The sequence below is a fragment of the Hemicordylus capensis genome, chromosome 2 (assembly GCF_027244095.1).
Source record: "Hemicordylus capensis ecotype Gifberg chromosome 2, rHemCap1.1.pri, whole genome shotgun sequence".
NCBI lineage: Eukaryota > Metazoa > Chordata > Lepidosauria > Squamata > Cordylidae > Hemicordylus > Hemicordylus capensis.
The window spans coordinates 21100158-21120526 of NC_069658.1; the positions used below are offsets into that span (position 1 = coordinate 21100158).

The 20369-nt window shown below is 43.4% G+C and overlaps 1 protein-coding gene across 1 annotated transcript in view; it reads right to left on the reverse strand.

The window, feature by feature from the left end:
• The window catches only part of ATP8B1 (ATPase phospholipid transporting 8B1), a 107503-nt gene that overhangs the window by 57120 nt on the left and 30014 nt on the right, over positions 1-20369 (reverse strand). Inside the window, exon 2 of the mRNA XM_053294666.1 lies at positions 3648-3839. Coding sequence (XP_053150641.1) covers positions 3648-3825 — 178 coding nt within the window. The 5' untranslated portion in view covers positions 3826-3839. The remainder of the gene's footprint in view (positions 1-3647; positions 3840-20369) is intronic.

Genomic DNA, 20369 nt, shown 5'->3' on the forward strand with positions numbered 1-20369 from the left:
GGGAACTTATTGGCATCCAGTGAAGTTCTTTTAAAATGGGAGTAGTATGATATTTTTAGGTAACCAACCTGGCTGCTGCATTCTGCAATTTCCAAATTATGTACAAAGGCAGCCCAAAGTAGAGGGCACTGCAGTAGTTGAGTCTGGATGTTACCCGCATATGCACCACTGTTTTAAAGAAATTTATCTCCAGAAATGGACGTAGCTGGCGTATCAGCCAAAGTTTATAGAAAGCCCTTCTGGCCACTGCCTCAGTCTGAGAGACCAGGGAGAGGTTTGAGTCCAGAAGTACTCCCAGATGACATACCTGCTCTTTCTGGGTGAGTGTAACCCCATCCAGAACAGGCAGATCTAAGCCACTTCCTAAGTTCCAACCTCCCACAATGAGTACCTCCATCTTGCTTGGATTCAGCCTCAGTTTGTTCTCCTTCATCCATCCCATTACCACCTCCAGGCAGGCATTTAGGGAAGTTAGGCTATTTTCTGATTATTTTGACAAGGAGAAATAGATTTGGATGCCATCAGCATATTGATAACATCCTGCACCAAATCCCATGCTGATGTCTCCCAGCGTTTTCATGTAGATGTTAAAAAGCATTGGAGATAGAATAGCGTCCTGTGGGATGCCATACAACAGCTATCATTTTGAAGAGCAACAATCCAAATGACAACATCTGGAACCTACCCAAGACGTAGGGGTGAAACCATGACAAAGCAGTGCCTCCCACTCTGAACCGCTTCAGGCATTCTAGGAGGATACCATGGCCAATGATACCAAAAGCAACCAAAAGATCCAAAAGGATCAACTGAGTCATACTCCCCTTGTCAACTCCTAATTGGAGACCATGCAACAGGCTGACTAAGGTCATCTCAACCCCATAGTCTGCCTAAAAGCCAGTTTGAAATGGGTCCAGATAATCTGCTTCTTCCAAGACTGTCTGGAGCTGATATGCCATCACCCTCTCAATCACCTTGACCAACCATGGGAGATTGGAAACACGCCTATAATTTCCTGGTTCTGAGGGATCCAATGCAGGTTTCTTCAACAATGGTCAAATAATTGCCTCCTTGAGACATCCTGCCCTCCCTCACAGAAGCATTAATAACCTTAACAAGACCTCTCCAACAATCTCCCTGCTAGACCATATAAGCCATGTTGGGCAAGGACCAAGATAACTGGTAGTAAGGTGAAGTGTCCCAAGCAGCTTGTCCACATCCTCGGGAGTCACAAACTGTGATTAATCCCATTTAACCATGCAAGAGGAGCTACACCTCCACAGTAGCCTCTGCAGTAATGGTAGAGTCTAGTTCAGCTCGAATATGAGATATTTTATCTGCAAAAAACCCTCATTCAAACATCACAACGGGTAACTGATGGATCCAAATTCTCATTTAAGGGATTCTAGAAATCAGCTTTAGAACTGCTTCCCTCAAACACAAAGAAATCTTATATGGCTGTAACTAAGACTTTGTTTAGAAACAACTGCCTTTTTCTCCTTCTGCCCCTCCTTTTTCTTTCTGACTCCTCCCACCACACACTCTCTACAGGATCTCCACTGGAACAAACTTATAAAAAGACAAAAAAGAAAAGATAACTAGATAGAATACAGCAGAGGGTTCACCTTAAATGTGCACACCAGGAATCCCTGCTGGGGCAGCCTGCTAGGATCAAAGGAACAGGGGCCGTGTGAGTTGCTCTGACAGGCAGCGACTGCAGCCTTTCAGAGCCAGTGCTTCTCCTCGCCATATCCCTGAGTCCTGTACACACATGCTTGAAAGTCTCTTTCCTCTGCCTGAGCACGCATTCTTCACAAGGGCTGTTAGCTGCCCCAAAGGGAGGATGACGACTATTCCTCCTTGTCATACTGTGGTAGAGGAGGAAATTGAGAGAGGTTCATAGGCACACTTACTTAGGAACATAAGAACAGCCCTGCTGGATCAGGCCCAAGGCCCATCTAGTCCAGCATCCTGTTTCACACAGTGGCCCACCAGATGCCTCTGGGAAGCCCACAGGCAAGAGGTGAGGACATTCCCTCTCTCCAGCGGTTGCTCCCCTGCAACTGGTATTGAGAGGCATTGTGCTTCTGTGGCTAGAAATGGCCCACAGGCACCAAACTAGTAGCCACTGATAGATCTGTCCACCATGAATCTTTCTAATCTTCTTTTAAAGCCATCCAAGATGGTGGCCATCACCACATCCCATGGCAATGAATTCCATAGATTAATTGTGCACTGTGTGAAAAAGTACTTCCTCTTGTCAGTCCTAAATTTCCTGACTTTCAGTTTCATGGAGTGACTCAGTGGGAATGACTCAGTGGGACTTACTCCTAAGTAAACAAAGAGGAGATTGGGTTGCCATATGAAGGGACTTGGATTTGAAGGGTTCAAACAAAAACCTAAGAAGGCATCAAATCAAATCCATTGATTTCCACAGAGAAAGAGGTAATGTTATCTTTAAAGTTACAATCACAAAGACATTTCATTGAGAAGTAACAAGTGGGATTTACTCCCTGATAAGCAACTACAGAACTTGGAGAAAACATACATTCGTACAGCCCCTGCAGGCTGTGCTTACTCAAAAGTAAACCCCACTTTGGGCTCTCACCCTGCCCCATGCTTCCACCCAACTCTGCAGCTGTTTACTCAGACATAAATTGCTAGCTACAGCAAGAGAGCCTTCCTCTCATCCTCTGCCTCCCCCCTCCACCTTCTTTTTCTGGCTGGCCTCAACGGTCTGGGGTCTGAGAGGGTGCAGGCAGTGGGCGAGGTGGGGGGAGCTTGGCTAGGCAAGATGAGTCTAGAGGCGAGAAAACGGGCTTGAAGATGCTGTGGGAGCAATCTGAATTAACAAGTGGGGTGTGTGCTTGTGCGTGTATACACACACATACACAATACGCAAATAAATGAACAAACAAACAAACAACAGACATATAAACAGTGCTGAGGTGAAGCACTTCTACACACTTTCCTTGGGGACTCCAGCACAAGGGCAACCCTTGTGCTTCTCAGGCATTACCAGGTAATTTGGGGGTGGAACTCAAAGTAGGGTGCCCAATGCCCATTCTCCACAACAGACACTCTTGTACAGAGGAGGAGGATGGTGGTCCTTTGCAAATTAAGATGACTTCATTTTATTTTATCCAGAGAAGGACCATTAGAGCTGATCTCTCCTTTGCATGCTCTCTTCTCTGCAGAATCCCCTGCCCTGTCCCCTAAACACCAGGAGGATACGTGGTGGAGGCTCTCTTTAGAATGCCTCTCAAAAGGTGGCTTCTCCACTGAATCCACAGCAGCTCTTTTGAAAAAGGAACAAAGCATTTGTGAACATACACTCCCATTACACCCAGGAAAACAGTGAGATGCAGCATGAAAAGTGCTTCTGAAAGCACTGGCAGTCATGCACAGGGGCAGGGGGCATTTCTTTATATGCCGACTTCTATCCTTATTGTAAACTGATTACAGTTACTATATGTAAGGGGGGTGGAATTGTGTCCAGTATCAGATTTTCTGGGGGGGGGGGCGCCTTCAATTCAGGGTCCTCATCATTTTGGATAAATACAGGTATAACCATTTTTAGCGGAGTCGTCTTAGATATGGGTAGATATGGTAGTACTTGATTAGGTGGAAATCATTTCTCTCATCCTCACCTTTCCTAAGGGTTTCTCGGGTTGCCTCCACCTCTCTATTGATGCGGTTTTGCTCTGGCTCAACAGCAGGCTGGATGTCCAATTCATCTTCGGTCTCGTCATCACTATAGGGCATCACCTCATCGTTGGGCTGGGAGTCCTCATCAAAGGTCGTTTCCGAATCTCTTTCAGAATTCATTTTGCTCGCTGGTCCTGAACACAACAAAAGTTAAATCCATCTCAGCCTGGCATGTCAGACATAAAATGAAATTTCCATCTGTTTTTTTCTTAGTGACAAACTTTGCAAGCTAGAGGGAAGTTATTTTAAACACGGCAACCTCAGACTTGCCTACATTTCCAAACGATGGCTCTAGCCACAGCTCAGTGGGAGGAGCACCTGCTTTGCCTGAAGACAGTCCTAGGTTCAATCCATGGCACAGGAACGGAGCCAGGCTGGCAGCGGCCCTTGTGTGGCTGCCACCGCAGCCCCCTGGCCCTGCCCCCCCCCACGCCTGACATCAGACTTGCCCAGCTAGCCATGCCCCTGCATCTGATGTCAGACGTGAGGGCATGGTCTCCCTTCCAAAAGGGGCCACATGGCCTCATTTGGAAAGGAGATCGGCCTATGCTGCTTTGAGCTGTGCGGGCTGGAACGACTCTCCCTGCCTTAAAGGCAGGGAGAGCCATTCCAGCCACGCTACCAATGCATTGTGGGCTGATCTCTCTCCTAAATGAGGCCTCCCTTTAAGGCAGGGAGAGTCACTCCGGCTGCGCTGCCAATGCAGTGTGGGCCGATTTCAGCTCTGAATGGGGCCATGTTGCCCCATTTGGGACCGAAACAACACCCCCGCATCCAATGTCAGACACGGGAGGCATGTCTGGGGCTATGCTCGCGGCCCCCTGATTGGGCGCAGCCTGGGTTCTTTGAACCCATTCTCCCAATGGTGGCTCCGACGCTGCCATGGCATCTCCAGGTAGGGCTGGGAAAGACTCCTGCCTGAATCCGTGGAGAGCTGCTGCCAGTCTCTGTTGACAATACTGAGCTAGATGGAACAATGGACAGTATAAGGTAGCTACCTATGTACCTAGCCTTCAGGGGACCCGTTTTACATTGATTCATTTCCCATAGAGCATCAGTGCACTGCAGAGGATTCCAGGGCAAAATTCACACACACGACTGCTGGCCAAGCCTGCTGACTCACATTGTTTACTCATTTTAAAATACTTATATGTCACATTTCTATTTAGAAACAGAGGCAGAAACATATCAAGTTAAAATTAGATCAAGGCAGCATATAAACAATTTATAGTAAGAACTAATCTGCCTACCTTCCTTTCACTATCCCTACTAAATTGGACTCAGTTTGGTTCAAATCAGTTAGGTGGTTCACAAGTTAGAGCTCTTGTGCCTAAAACATCCACACGTCCACCAGGGTGCATGACATCACTACAAGCTATGCCATTAAGGTGTCCCTGTGTGTCACTCACTACTACAACTGTACCAAATTTGGTCCAGACAGTCCACATGTTAGCCCACTTGCACCTCAAGGGTTTATGTGTCCACCATCTTGAATTGGGGTGGATGACATCATCACAAACTACACCGCTGATGTGTCCCTATATCCATTCCAAATTTGGTTCAAATCCGTTAAGACAGGCCACAAGTTAGCCCATGCACCTCAGACATTCACGTGTCCACCATCTTGGACTGGGATGGAGGACATCAACACAAACTATGCCTTTGGGACATCTTATGTGTCCCTACAGCTTCTGCAAATTTGGTTCAAAAAAAAAGGCAGTGGAAATGAGTGCTCTGGTGAGGAGATCTGTGTGGTGCTGATATTCTGCTCCGCAGAGGGCTGCGGGCACTTACCATGGCAAGCGGATTTGTAAATGCCTGACATTTAATTTGTGTTTTGTTAAAATGAGAACAGAGCTTAAATTTTGAGAAAGCCCAGGTTAAAATGTGCTAATTATTCAACTTCCACTTTGGATTGACATTGATGGTTTATCAAATAGAAATTCCAGTTAGATCACTGCAAGGAATTTGAATGCCTGATTAACTGGAATTGACTCACTGAGTTTGGGAGTTAATATTTCTCCTTAATAATCCAATAGATCATAGTGCATTCCAGTGAGCCATATGTTTTCATCTTCTCTGACAGCAGTCAACTATGCCTACCAGATTTCTTGACATACGCTAAAATCTTTGACTATCAGCAAGCTCATTAACCACTGTGGTGTACCGAGGCAGACACACTGACTACCAGGTGTTATTTTGGAATAAAAATGACTTTCTGCCAGAAATTACTGTGGAAACATGCAAAAATGTTCCAACGGAGCATGATCTAAACAATGTTTTGGGTTATCCTGGAATAAAACCAGTCTTTAATTCAGTGCCACTCAATGTGTTTACATATTTAGTAGATGATTCAGAGACTACAGAAAATGTTTCTTATCAGGAACGAAAATTCAGGACTTATGTATTTTTTTAATTTTTGGATAACAATGTAAAGCAACACTTGAATAACAACAATGAGAACTGAGGCTTCTCCTCATCTTGTCTGTGTTCAGTGTTTTGTTTTTTGGTCTGGAAGAACATGTAATCAAGCCCAAGTTGACCAACTTAGTGAGAAGCAGGCTTCTATTTCTTCCTCAGGAACTCCCATTTATAATTGGGACAAGGGATTTATTTTATCTATGTAGTTCTTCCTCTACCCACATCTGGCTCTCTTTAGATTTGGGAGCCAAATGATAACACTGCAAACACATGCTATAAATGTTGTTCACAAATTATGTACTAGGACACAATGAGTCAGGGCTTTTTATTTAAATGTGGAACCAGCCACAAAATGTGCAATTCTGAAATTAAAGATGGAGTTCAAAAATTCAAGTCATGCAAACGTTGCCCTATGTTAGATGATGTAAGAAGTGACTGAAAACAATGAGGAAAGCAAAGTGGGTAGTCCAGGCTCCTCTAGAGCCCAGACCCTGGTCAAGCGTACCCACTTCCCCAACCCTTGCCAAGGATGCTTCCCCCAGACTCACAATTGCTCCCTACAGAGCTTTCCCCAATGAATATATCACTCCTCTGCAATAGTGCAGCCCAATTCTTAGTTTGGAGGATTTTCTTCTACTCTGCACAAGCTTCTAAAAGTCATCAAATGTAACTCTAGGTAACAAATTATGTGCGCACAGAAAAGGAAAAGGCATGTGTTGTAGAACTGTGTGGATCTGTTGATTCCCTTGTGATCTGTTGATCCCCCTGTGTAGATCTAGTACTGTTGTAGATCTGTGTAGTAGCGCTGCCTGCTATGCACATGGATTACACTCATGTACAGTTCCAATGTTTCTTTGAAGAAAAAAAACCTCTTGCAAAGTGTGCTGCAGTATTAAACAATTAAGGGCTCCTGCAAGGTCAAAGCAGCCATCTGACTGAGGCTGCCCCTTGCACCTCTGAAGAAGGTAAAGTTGCATAGTTCACTCCTGATGAAGCAACGCAGCAGAGCTACAGGCCCCCCAAAGGCAACTGCCAGATGCCAAAGCCCGAACTTGTAAGCCTTTTGGGCTGTGAAGTGTGTCCTTTAATTTGTGTGGGGGGAGAGGAGCAGCCGCAGCCATTAGTAGTCTGGGAAAATATGCTCTACACCAGGTATTTTAATTATTTTTCCAAGTGGGGGACACTCTGACAAAACCATTTCAGTGTGAGAGTCGTTGTCCACTGTGCTGACCTCTACAACAGCCGCGCTTTCCCCAGCACCAGGTGGGGCGTGGTGGGTTTCAAGAGCAACAGCCCTGTCAAGCCCCAGCACTATCTCAAACGGTGCACACAGACTGCTGGGAAGTGTAGTCCTTCCCAAAACACTGGGAAGAACTACACAGACTACTTTGCACAGGCCCAGCAAACAGTCAGGAAGCTGCCCTTGGGGTCAATGGCAGTCGCTACTGGCTTTACAATGAAGAACACCGTTCAACAGCCATAAAACATTTGCATTATCTCTCCAATATTTTTAGTGTGAAAGTTATACTATTGGCAACCAGGAAGAACAAAGTGAAGAGAAAACTGCAACTACAACACTCTTTATCATCTCTTCTCAACACACTCCTTGCCATTTTTGTGGCATCTTCCATAATTTATACTTGCAAGCTTTGGAAATACTCTGCCAAACTGCGTCTCATGTGTTAACGTTTAAAGTTATACTCTATAAACTTAAACAACCCTCCCTTCACCCACAGGCATAAATTTTAACCAGTCAATGCATATCCGTTTTGTAAGACGTAATCAAATACATACAATGGTAATAGTAATAAAAACTGACAATAATGAGAAGTCACAACCCTAGATAAATAATTTAAAGGATCTTAAGAATTCAATTAATGTAGCTGCACTGCACCAGTTACTGCCTGCTTTCCTCTTCACTCCACAACCTCCCCCAATGTTTTGCACGGTGCCTTTTTCATTATTTGCACACAAGGAAATAACTCATGAATAGATGCATGAACTCAGTCTCAGACTGAAAACCCCTACACCTAAGGACAGCAGGATTATTCAGCACTCAGAATATAGTACTCGTACTAATGAATGCATCTGCATTTGGAAACCCCTCCCGCTAAAAGGAAACTATATAAAATGTACCAAAAGGACCCTTCTGTTTTATGAGTCTTATCTATATTGCTTTATCAAATGCAGAACAAAGTCCAACAAATTTGCATTTGCTCTTTATTTGCACAGGTTAGAGAGATATTTAGCATCGTCAGATCTGTACATGCATGTTGCCAGTGTGGTGTAGTGGTTAGAGTGCTGGAGTAGGACCAGGGAGGCCCAAGTTCAAATCCCCTTTCAGCCATGATACTTGCTGGGTGACTCTGGGCCAGTCACTTCTCTCTCAGCCTAACCCACTTCACAGGGTTGTTGTGAGGAGAAACCTAAATATATAGTACACTGCTCTGGGCTCCTTGGAGGAAGAGTAGGATATGAAATGTAAAAAAAAATTTAAAAAATGCAGCTGCATCTATTAGTATGAATACTGTATTATACACACACACACACACACACCCCTTGAAGAAACTGTGTGTAGAATGCACTGCCCCAGGGCATGGTGATAGCATGACCTTAGATAGCTTTAAAAGGGGATTAGATATATTCATGGGGGGCGCACACAGTGCAGAGACAGCGAGGTGGGAAGCACCACACCAACAGGAACAAAAGAAGCAAACAGGAACAGTGCACTAGCCGTTTAAAAGGCAGGTCCCTCCTAGTAGCTGATGAGAAGTTGTGCATCGTGCTTTATGACTCTCTTCCCCCAGAAGAAGAGTTCCACTCGAAATGTGTCGGGACCTGCCTTTTAACAAACCGCCAGGGCATCGTACCTGTTTTGTTCTTACATTCATGGGAGACAAGTCTATCAATCGCTGCTAGTCATGACAACGTTGTTCTACCTCCAGATTCAGAGGCAGGTTGTGTCTGATTACTAATTGCTGGGAAGCAACCAGAGGCCAGGGAGGACTATTGCCTTCAGGCTCTGCTGATTGGCTTCCCAGAAATATTTGATTCGCTGCTGTGGGAAACAAGATGCTAGACGGTGGTTCCTTCAAGTGATCCAGAAGTGCAAGGGAGATGACAAAGGGGACCAACGGCTTTGGGCCCCCAACAGATTGGTTCATATTGACAGAATGGGGGTTCAGGAGGAGGCCCCCATGACTATTGTTTTTGTCCTGGGCCCTGAGTTAGTACTACTACTACTACTACGAATACTTGTGCACTGCTTTCCCATTAAAAAATGGTTTATATAGAAAAGACAAATAAGATGGCTCCCTGTCCCTTTCTGCAGCCCTGCTCTGATCTAGTAGGATTATGCTCATATTCTTATATTAAATTTGCATTATCAGATTATGCCTGTACAACACTCACTTGTCTAAAAGCCTTTTGAAATAGGAGAGGAACAAACCCACCTACCCCCAAAGAAAGTGTAGATTAATGCCAAGCTGCTGCATGGCATCTTCCTCCAAAGGAGATATGTCTCAATTTTTCCAGAGTTGCATTTCAAAAGGTGTCTGATATGCAGATAGAAATTCTTAAATCAAACTAAGTCCATGTGACTCACAGTTCTAAGTCTGTTACATTTCTTCTGGTGTCAGCTCACACTTGCATGAACTTCATTTGGCTACGCAGTACTTCATTACTCGCAGACGAATACAAGAACTAGCTCCACCGAAGAAAAAGCACCAGTTTCCATCTGCGGCCATATGGAATTTCTGCCATATTTTATCTGCAATGACTTGTCCAAACATGTAGATGGACATTTGAGGCTAGTGACTATAGCCCTGTTCACACTTTATATTCAACAGTTGTGCAATTTGCATGCAGTACAAACAATTATTCATCGCGTTATAGCAATAGCAATAGCACTTACATTTATATACCGCTCTATAGCTGGAAGCTCTCTAAGCGGTTTACAATGATTTAGCATATTGCCCCCAACATTTCTGGAAGGCTGAGTCAACCTTGAGCCCCTTGGTCAGGATCGAACTTGTAACCTTCTGGTTACAGGGCGGCAGTTTTACCACTGTGCCACCAGGGGCTCTTATGTTGAACGCAGGTACGTTATGTTGAACGCAGGTACAGCAGTCCATTGGGGCTTGTATCCAGGTTCACTTTTAAAATGAATGCAGGCACACATGTGTAGAGACACCTGAACACAGATACAAAATAAATGTCTGGACAGGACTCACATGTAAACTAGCTGTTAAGTTACACTTGGAGGTAGTGCAAGCACTTTAATCTTTTTACACAGAGTAGATGCAAGACCACATCACTACACAAAATATGTTCTAAAACAGAATTAATATGCTGCTATTTCTCTGTGTAAACTGCCCTGAGCCATATTTGGAAGGGTGGTATAGAAATCAAATAATAATAATAATAATAATAATAATAATCCCCCAGTGAGGCACTACCTTGGCGTGGTTGTGGGGCTTGTGTGCTCTGAGGAAGGTGAGAGCTATGCCAGAGGTCCAACCATACTGGACAGGTCTCACCAGAGGAGCCAGACAAAGAGTTCCACTCCCATCAACAATATGGTGAGACGTAAATTTAATAAATCTATCCCGGATCGGTCATCACTCGGGTCAACAAGGACCGCGCCAGGTGCTATAGTCCCTGGACATCTGGTGGCAAGTGGGCAACAGGACTCAGGATCTTCAGTTGAGCAACCAGGGCTGGAGACTGTAGGGTTACTGGAAGAAACGTCGCTTAACCGGAAAAAAATATACAAAAAATGCCAACAAGGAAATAATGATCTGCTATTACAAGTCTAGTCCAACTAGAAGAGGTTATTTAAAAAGAATGTACCAAATTTGGAAAGAGAAGCATCCAGATACAGAAATAACAGAACAAAGGCTAGCAGACCAGAGAAGATTCATAATAAGAAATAAAGGATTCACAGAAGTTGAGCTGGAAGAACTGCAAAGAGCAACACAGGCTAAAGATATGGAAGAAGAATTACCACCAACTGAAGAAGTTGCTCAGGCGCAGGTAGTGCCTCACTGGAGGATTATTATTATTATTATTTATTCGATTTCTATACCGCCCTTCCAAATATGGCTCAGGACAGTTTACACAGAGAAATAGCAGCATATTAATTCTGTTTTAAAACACATTTTGTGTAGTGATGTGGTCTTGCATCCACTCTGTGTGAAAGGAGAAGGTGGTGGTGTTGGAAATAGAGGATGCCACTGTTGCTGAACTGTTTCAAAATCAAAACCAGGCAACAGCCCCTTTGCCTTCACCTCAAAAATCTGAATGCCGTTTAACAGAAAAGCAACAAGAACTAAAGCAAAAAATAACTGAGCACATGAACCAAACAGCCACCAGGGTTCGACTTCCAGCTCTAAAAACAGTTGCCAAAAAACAACTTGCTCAGGCATTAAAAGATATAAATGCTGCACTTGCAGAAATAACAACCAATAATTTGCAAGAAACAAACCAACTAAGGTACAGTGCAGCAACAATCACAACACAAGAGCTCGGATATAAGATCAATGGACCTGTAAAAAAAGAAAGTAGTACATCACCTAAATGGAAGATTAGATTAGAAAATAAAATCTCCAGGCTTAGATCAGATGCTAGTAAATTGAAAGATATGAAAGACAAGAAGTTGAAGAATGAAAACACCGAACAGTATCTGATCCAAAAATACCACCTAGATTCAAGGAAAATTAGAGAAGTCCTGGAAATAGTAAAGCAGCAAATAACAGCAGTGTCAAAGAAGACTAGCAGATATGAAGCCAGAATTACACAACGCAGGCAGAATCTCCAATTCCAGTCGAATAAGAGACGTTTCTACCAAAGCATAGAAGGAGAAACTGCAAGAAACATAGAAACACCAAATGAAGAAACAAATTAAAAATTGGACTGCACCAGGAGACGATCAACAGCATGGATTTTGACTTAAACCCCTAATAAGCCTTCATAAACAACTATCAAAACAGTTCAATCACATTTTGCAAGGAGGTGATATTGAACAATGGCTAACAACTGGGAAAACTCATCTCATCATGAAAGACCCAGCAAAAGGTGCAGTTCCAAGTAATTATAGACCGATAACCTGCCTGTCAATCATGTTCAAATTATTAACTGGAATAATAGCATATGAAGTCATGCAACACTTATTAACTAACAAACAGCTTCCAGTTGAACAGAAAGGAAATTGCCCAAACACCAGAGGCACAAAACAGCAGCTGCTGATTGACAAAATGATTTTAGGAAATTGCAAGAGAAGAAAAACCAATCTAAGTGTTGCATGGATTGACTACAAGAAAGCCTTCGATTCATTGCCTCACACATGGATACAAAAATGTTTAGAAACAACTGGTGTCACTGTCAGCAAAAACATTCAGATATTTATAAAAAAAAAGCAATGAGCACGTGGAGTACACAGTTAACAATCAATGGCGAGACACTTGGACAGGTTAGCATTAGAAGAGGTATTTTCCAAGGGGACTCACTATCCCCTCTGTAATCGCCATGACCCCACTTTCACAAATACTAAACAAAACAGGCCTCGGATACCAAACATTTAAAACATCGTCAAATAAACCATCTGCTGTACATGGACGATCTGAAGTTGTCTGGAAGGTCCCAGTCAGAAATCGAATCACTGCTAAACACTGTCCGTATATTCAGTAGCGATATAGCAATGGAGTTTGGACTAGACAAGTGTGCTGCATTAATAATGAACAGAGGGGAAATAACAAAAAAAGAAGGAACAGAACTGCCCAATGGAAGCAACATCAAGAACCTGGAAGAGAAAGAACATTACAAATACTTGGGCATTCTTCAGGCTGATAACATTGCACACACTGAAGTTAAAAGAAAAATTGGAAGTGAATACATCAAGAGAATTAGAAAAATCCTAAAGTCCAAACTCAATGGCGGGAACACCATACAAGCCATAAACACCTGGGCTATCTATACCTGTTATCAGATACATTGCAGGAATAATAGACTGGACCCAGGCAGAGCTAGAGATGCTAGATTGTAAGACCAGCAAAATCATGACCATCAATCATGTGCTGCACCCCCGCAGTGATGTCGATAGGCTATACCTCCCTCGCAGCTCAGGTGGAAGAGGAATGCTGCAAGTCCATCAAGCAGTAGGAGGAGTAGAAAAGAGGCCTTGAAGAATATATCAAGGACAGTGAAGAAGATGCACTTTAAATGGTTAATAATGAGAAACTATTCAACACCAATGAAACAAAGCAGGCCTACAAGAAAGAACAAGTCAAGAACCGAGCAGAAAAATGGAAAAATAAGTCACTGCATGGTCAATATTTGCACAATATAAGTGGAAAATCAGACATCACCAAGACCTGGCAATGGCTTAAGAATGACAACTTGAAGAAAGAAACAGAGGGTTTAATACTGGCTGCACAAGAACAGGCACTAAGAAAAAATGCAATAAGAGCAAAAGCAGAAAAAAAACCAATAACAAAGAGCAAGTGCCGCCTTTGTAAAGAAGCAGATGAAACCGTGGACCACCTAATCAGCTGTTGTAAAAAGATCGCACAGACTGACTACGAACAAAGGCACGACAAGGTAGCAGGGATGATACACTGGAACATCTGCAAAAAAAATACAAGCTGCCTGTAGCCAAAAACTGGTGGGACCATAAAATTGAAAACGTTGTAGAAAACCAAGATGCAAAAATATTATGAGGCTTCCGACTACAAACAGAGAAACATCTGCCACACAGTACACCAGATATAACTGTAGTTGGGAAGAAAGAAAAACAAGTTAAAATAATCAACATAGCAATACCAGGGGATAGCAGAATAGAAGAAAAAGAAATAGGAAAAAACAACAAAATACGAAGATCTACAAATTGAAATTGAAAGGCTGTGGCAGAAAAAGACCAAAGTAATCCCAGTGGTAATTGGCACCCTGGGTGCAATTCCAAAACAACTTGAAGAGCACCTCAACGCCATAGGGGCCACAGAAGTCACCATCAGCCAATTACAAAAAGCAGCTTTACTGGGAACAGCCTATATTTTGCGACGATATCTATAATAACCAACAGTATTGATGATAAAATTCAGCCATCCCAGATCCTTGGGAAGGACTCAATGTCTGGATAAAACAAACCAGTCAATAACACCTGTCTGACTGTGTAAACAAGAAATAATAATAATAATAATTTCATGTGCAACATAATCTGGCAACATTCAGAATAAGTCCCACTGAATCTAATGAATCATGACTAAATTTCACTGGTTTTTCATAACTAATGAATTAGTCTGGATTTTGTCCATCAGCTAAAATTAGAACAAAAATGGAATGGTTCGATATACATCAAAGAGGATATCTGTAGAGTTTAAGGCTGTCAAACAATTACCTTAACCAGTCAATTAAATTAACCATGAAATAATGATATTTTATATAGATGGGTATTTTATCAAAACTTCAATATAAATGCCCAAGATATTTTAGGAAGATCACTAACATAACAATCAAGAGTTAGCAATTGTTACAAGGAAAAATTCATTTTAGCTTTTTTATTTCCTATTACACTAACGACTAAAACCAACCAAGTCTCAAAAAATAAAGTATGGCTTTGCATTCACTGCCCCATTGGTTGCAATTTGTCCTTAGTAATTAAAAATTAACTCTCACCGATCAAAGCTTTTAATCCAATTAATCTGCATGTTAATCGATCTATTGATGAATCAGTTAAGGTGATTGGAGTTTGCAGCCCTACCCAAATCATATGCTTGAGTGGACAATCTGATTGGCATTGAAACTAACAACTAAAATGTCTGTTATCAAATATTTGAGTTTAACTTACCAATTAATTAATGCAAAAAGATACCAAAACTGTTTAAAAAGGATCTCTGTATAAGTACTGGGCTCCACAACCTTGAGAAATAACTCCACTCTGCAGAAAGACAGTTCTGTGATAATGGTAAGCCAGCAACCTACTCTTCCATAAGGGTTTTGATCATACTTTTTTGCAGATATCGGCTTACATCCAGACTAAATTACTCAATAGTACTACTCAAGTTACTCTAAAGCACCGCTTGATTTCAATTGGACTAGCCAAGAGTAATTTAGTCTGGATGTCAACCATATATTCTAACTCCACCTTCTTTTCCATTTGCACTCTAGTAATCCACATAAATGTGTTTCCACACCTACATTGTCCAGAAACACTGGTTTACTTCTACAGTCTAAGGAGTGGCATTGTTAATGCCTAACAGAATGGTAAAGCTGTTAGCCACTACCATAACCCACTGCTCAAGTCTTTAAGTTTGATAACAGATGCCCATGAAGAAAGGACATTATAGTTTTAATTACTTCCTTATTTTTAAAAAACAAAAGAACAAGTCTTCTGTCCCAGGTGAAGCACAATACAGTTAGATAGGTTAATAATCTACCCACTCACCATCAGATCCTCATGTTATAGGAGTATGTAGACTGTACAATACGGTGTTAGGCAGCTGCAATAGCAGGTGACTAACATGCAACTCTACATAATGTATTTTGGGGATGACAGAATGTTGGCTTATTCTCATGCTCAGGCCTGGTTGAGACATAACAAGAAACTATGGTTTCCCACTAGAAGAACAAAGCTCAGATAGCCACAGGCTTATGTACTTCCCCGTTTCCCTCTCCCACATATAAGGAGTGAAATCATTTCCTTTCCGTTTGAATGGAACCACATTTTTGTGTAATGCTTGAACATGGGGAACTATGGTTTGATTTAAACCACAAATAAAGCTAACCAGGATCAAATCGTGGTTTCAGACCTTGGTTAGTCATCTAACTCTGGTTTGAATAAACCACAGATCCCTACATAAACACACCAAACTGTGGTTTAGTTCCACAGTTTAGCAGGGGGAGAGCAACTGGCCCTATCCAACCCCAGCACAGCATCCCTCCAGTGGCTGTTGCTGGTATCTACCTTCTGTTTCTTTTTAGACTGTGAGCCGTTTGGGGACAGTTGACCATCTTATTTATGTATTATTTTTTCCCTATGTAAATCACTTTGGTTGAAGAGCGGTATATAAATATTCGTAGTAGTAGTTCAAACCAAACACATTCACGTTCCTTCTCTTTCAAGCAAAAGAAGCAAGAGGAGAATATGTGAGCCGCTGGCTCACATTATTCAAAAGTAATGTGGAACCTTGTGCCCAATCGACCCATGTTCCCGCTTCCCTCCCCACTCTCCTATCCAAATTTGGACACAATGGAGAGCAGGGAGCCTGCAGTCAGCGAGACTGCAGAAAGGAGGAGGAACTGTCTGTGCAGGTTTCCTTCTTGCATGAAGGACAGCCTACACAGCTGAAGAGAGGGAGGAGCTTCCTGCCTCAACTCCAGTTGTAGCAAACTGAGCCAGCAGTTCAGAATTCAGACACAATTCAGGCTACGTTGAACCTCAGGTTGGCACGACAAACATCACTACAATCCAAGATTTCAATTTGGAGTTCCAAAGAGAAAACCATGGGTTGCTTATATTGCGGAACCAGAGTTGCATGCATTTGGACGTAATGGTTTGGAAACCTCTGGCCCATTGAACTCTGGTTCCATGTTACATGTGAATGTGGCCCATGACTCTCCCAGTCTTGTTCTCATAGAGGAAGTTAGACACAAAATGAGAGTCTCAAGAAAGAAAGCTGCTGCAGCCAGAACAGTCTGTGCAATATACTATGGACCCAGATTTACAGTAATCCGTGGATGCTCTTTGGACTGGTGCTCTTTGGACTGGACTTCTGGGCGGAGGTCCAGTCCCACGCAGGCCTGAGCGGCCAAATGGTAGTCTATGGGAGCCTCCAAATGCTGAGCATAAAAAATGTGGTATCTCTCTGCAAGTCAGTGGGAAGTACTGTATCTTATTCAGAATTTCTTCTAAAAATAGAAATAAAAAGTTTCCTGCTTTCCCTGAGCGTGTTCTGGTGTAAAAAATAGTGCACTACAGCTTATCTGGCAGCAGCAGCAGGGGGTGGGGAAGTCCTTTAGGTCCAGCATCCAAAATTACCTAGGTGCACCTCTGACAGTAATTACAGCTACTCAGGGGAACAAGAAGTTTCAGATTCCTGTTTGTTCATACATCAGAAGCATAGAATTTGGAGTGGCAAAGTTTACATGTACGTTTTACTTGCATGAAAATATCAATAAGGTAAGGTTTCCACATTTGCAGTTAAGCAAAATAGTTTTCTCTTTCATACCAGAAAAAGGTTGAGCAACCTTTTCCAAACAGGTTTCTTAAAGAATGGCTCCCATCATTTGTTTTGTTCAGAAAGAAAAAAGAAACCAAAGTGGAACTCAACATAAAAGAAAAAGTAAACATTTCTCATTGTTCTCAAAATGAACCCAGCTCACAATTGGTTCCCGAAGTCCTAAATGCGACTCCCCCACCGCCGCTATGCACAAGATGAAGGAGCACTGGAAACGACAAGTATGGCAAACTCTGGGCAGAAGTAAATCCGCGGAAGGCTACATATGGACCATCCTCCGTTAATATACATAACATGCCGGAATCATTGGTTTGTTCAGGGCAGGCTCATCCACTAGGTAGACCGACCTGGTGACCTATGGGAGGCACCCCAGCTCCCTAGGCAGAAATCAAGTGGGCAAGGCCTGCCTGCAGCTTGCTTCTTTTTCCTCCCACTCAGGGTGTGCTGTCCCTGCCCAGCTCTGCTTCTGCGGCAGCTGCTCAGGGAGTAAGCGGTGATACATGGCGCTTGGCTTGGCTGCGGTCAGGGCTGGTTGGCTGCAGAGAGAAGTTCCTCACAGCACCATTAAAAGCAAACTCTCAGGGAGACAGCGTTTGGTTTATTTATTTATTAGAAACATTTAATATACTGCCCACTCTGAAGACCCCGTGCAGTGCACAAAAACATGCAAACAAGGCAACATTAAAAATTACATTCTAAATTAAAAACTAAAACTAACTAACAAAAAACAAATAGGTAAACTACAGGGCAAAAGCCTGGCAAAAAAGAAAAGTCTTCAATAGAGATTTGAAGATCAGTAAGGAAGGGGCTAGATGAATCTGAAGGGGAAGAGAGTTCCAAAGAAGTGGGGCAGCAACCGAAAAGGCCCTTTTGTGGGTCCAAGAGCCCCGAACCTCTCGGAAATCAGGGACCGACAAAAGGGCCATCTGAGATGATCTAACTGGATGGGATGTAAATGGATGGGAGAGGCGGGTGTGTGTAGGTAGACAGGCACCAAGCCCCTCAAGGCTTTGAAGGTCAGAACCAGGACCTTAAATTGGACTTGGAACAGGTTGGCCCTGAGGATCACAGGGCCTACACTGCTGAGGGGAGAGAGGTGGTGGCAATAGGAGGGTGGCTGGTGTTGGGCAGGCTCCAAGCCCCACAGCCCTTCCCCCGCTCCCACTGTATCCCCAAACCAATGCGGACTAGTCATGTGCTGGTCATCCGCATGGGCTGGTCATATGACCCAGCTATGAGCAGCCTGCACGGCTGAAGTTAAAGCCAGGGCACCACACTTCTTGGCTTCTGGGGGCACCAAAGCCAAATGTGTGTGTGTGTGTGCGCGCACACACACACACACACACACACAGAGTCCTGGGTTTGTCATCAAAATGAAGAGACTATACAACATTGTATTTATACAGTTTGTTATTTATACGAAAAGAGGACGACGATATTAAAAAATAATATTTTTCCTTTTAGGAGGCATGGAGAGGATTTTTGGGGGGGAAATACAAGTAATTTTGCAAAGAAACAACTGTGCCCTTTTGGTGCCCTTCTTCAGCCCTATGATCATCTTCAAAGGGATTTGAACATTTAACACAAAGTGCCTCACCCCTCTTTTTGGCAATTACATTTGACTCTTATCATTCCGATCAGACTCAAGAATCAATCCCTTTTGCACTTGAAACTTTGCTCACTCAGCCAGTCATCAAAACTCTACAGATAGGATCAATGCCAGGAAGCAACACCTTGATCGGCTCAAAGCTCTTATTACTTACATCTCACAATCAAGACCAAATATTTCACTGTAGACAAGATGAGATCATTGTGTTCCATACCTCAAGGGAGTAAAGTTATCTACCCTACCATAGCAGATATTTCAGGAGCATAATTAATGACAAAGTGGAAGCACTTTTCCCGAGGGCATGAGATTTTGAATTGACTTAAGGACAGCAGTTGATAAATCAATGGCTTATCAATAATTCTAAAAACTTGTGCTTTAGGTCTAGAAGTGCATTCTACCAGCTCACACCCAAAGGAAGCAGCTTTGCTAACTACAAAGAATGGTCTCTTGTGTACATGTGCACATAGGGAGCTGCCATATACGTAGTCAGATAAATGGTCCATTTAGCTCAGTATTGTATGCACTGATTAGCAGTGGCTCTAAGGTTTCATACATCTAGGGGTGTGCGAACAGGTTCAGAGGTGAACCGCTTCAGTTCAACAGTTTGGGGTCGAACCGGACCACCCCCTGTTCAGTCTGACCCCGGACCGAACACCCCTGAATGTTCGGGGGGGGGGTTGTGGACCATTTTAGTTAATTTTGTTTACCTTATTCCTCCTTGGGGGAATTCCTGGAGGCTGGGGAGGGTGGGTCCATAGAGGTTCCCCCTCCCCTGCCGGCCTTCTGCAAGGCTGCTGGGTGAAGGCCGAGAAGGGGGCATAACAAAGGCTGGCAGGAGAGGGGGAACCTCCGCGGACACACACACACACACCCCGACGCCTCCAGGAACTCCCCTGAGGGGGAATAAGGTGTGTTTTTTAAAAACTAAAATGGTACGTGAAGCTCCCCCCTGGTCTGTACCGGGGAGGGCAGGGTTCAAGGGGGTGCCAGACAGAACTGGCCTGATCGGGTTTGAGTCCGGTCTTGAACCGAACCGGGCCAGCCGGTTCCATGCACATCTCTAAGCCCTACCTGGAGTTGCCAGGGAATGAAACAGGGACCTCCTACATGCAAGCAGATGCTCTACCGGTGAGCTACAGCCCCATCTCCTACATTCTCAGGCAGACACTAGCTCTCTTTAGTCATGATACAATAGTATACCCAGAGCAGCCCCATCCCCTGAGGAGAATATCTTACAGTACTCACGTTTCCCATTCAAATGCAAGCCAGGGCAGACCCAGCTTAGCAAAGTGGACAATTAATGCTTGTTACCACAAGATCTGCCACCTTAAGTGGCACAGTGGGGAAATGCTTGACTAACAAGCAGAAGGTTGCCGGTTTGAATCGCCGCTCGTATGTTTCCC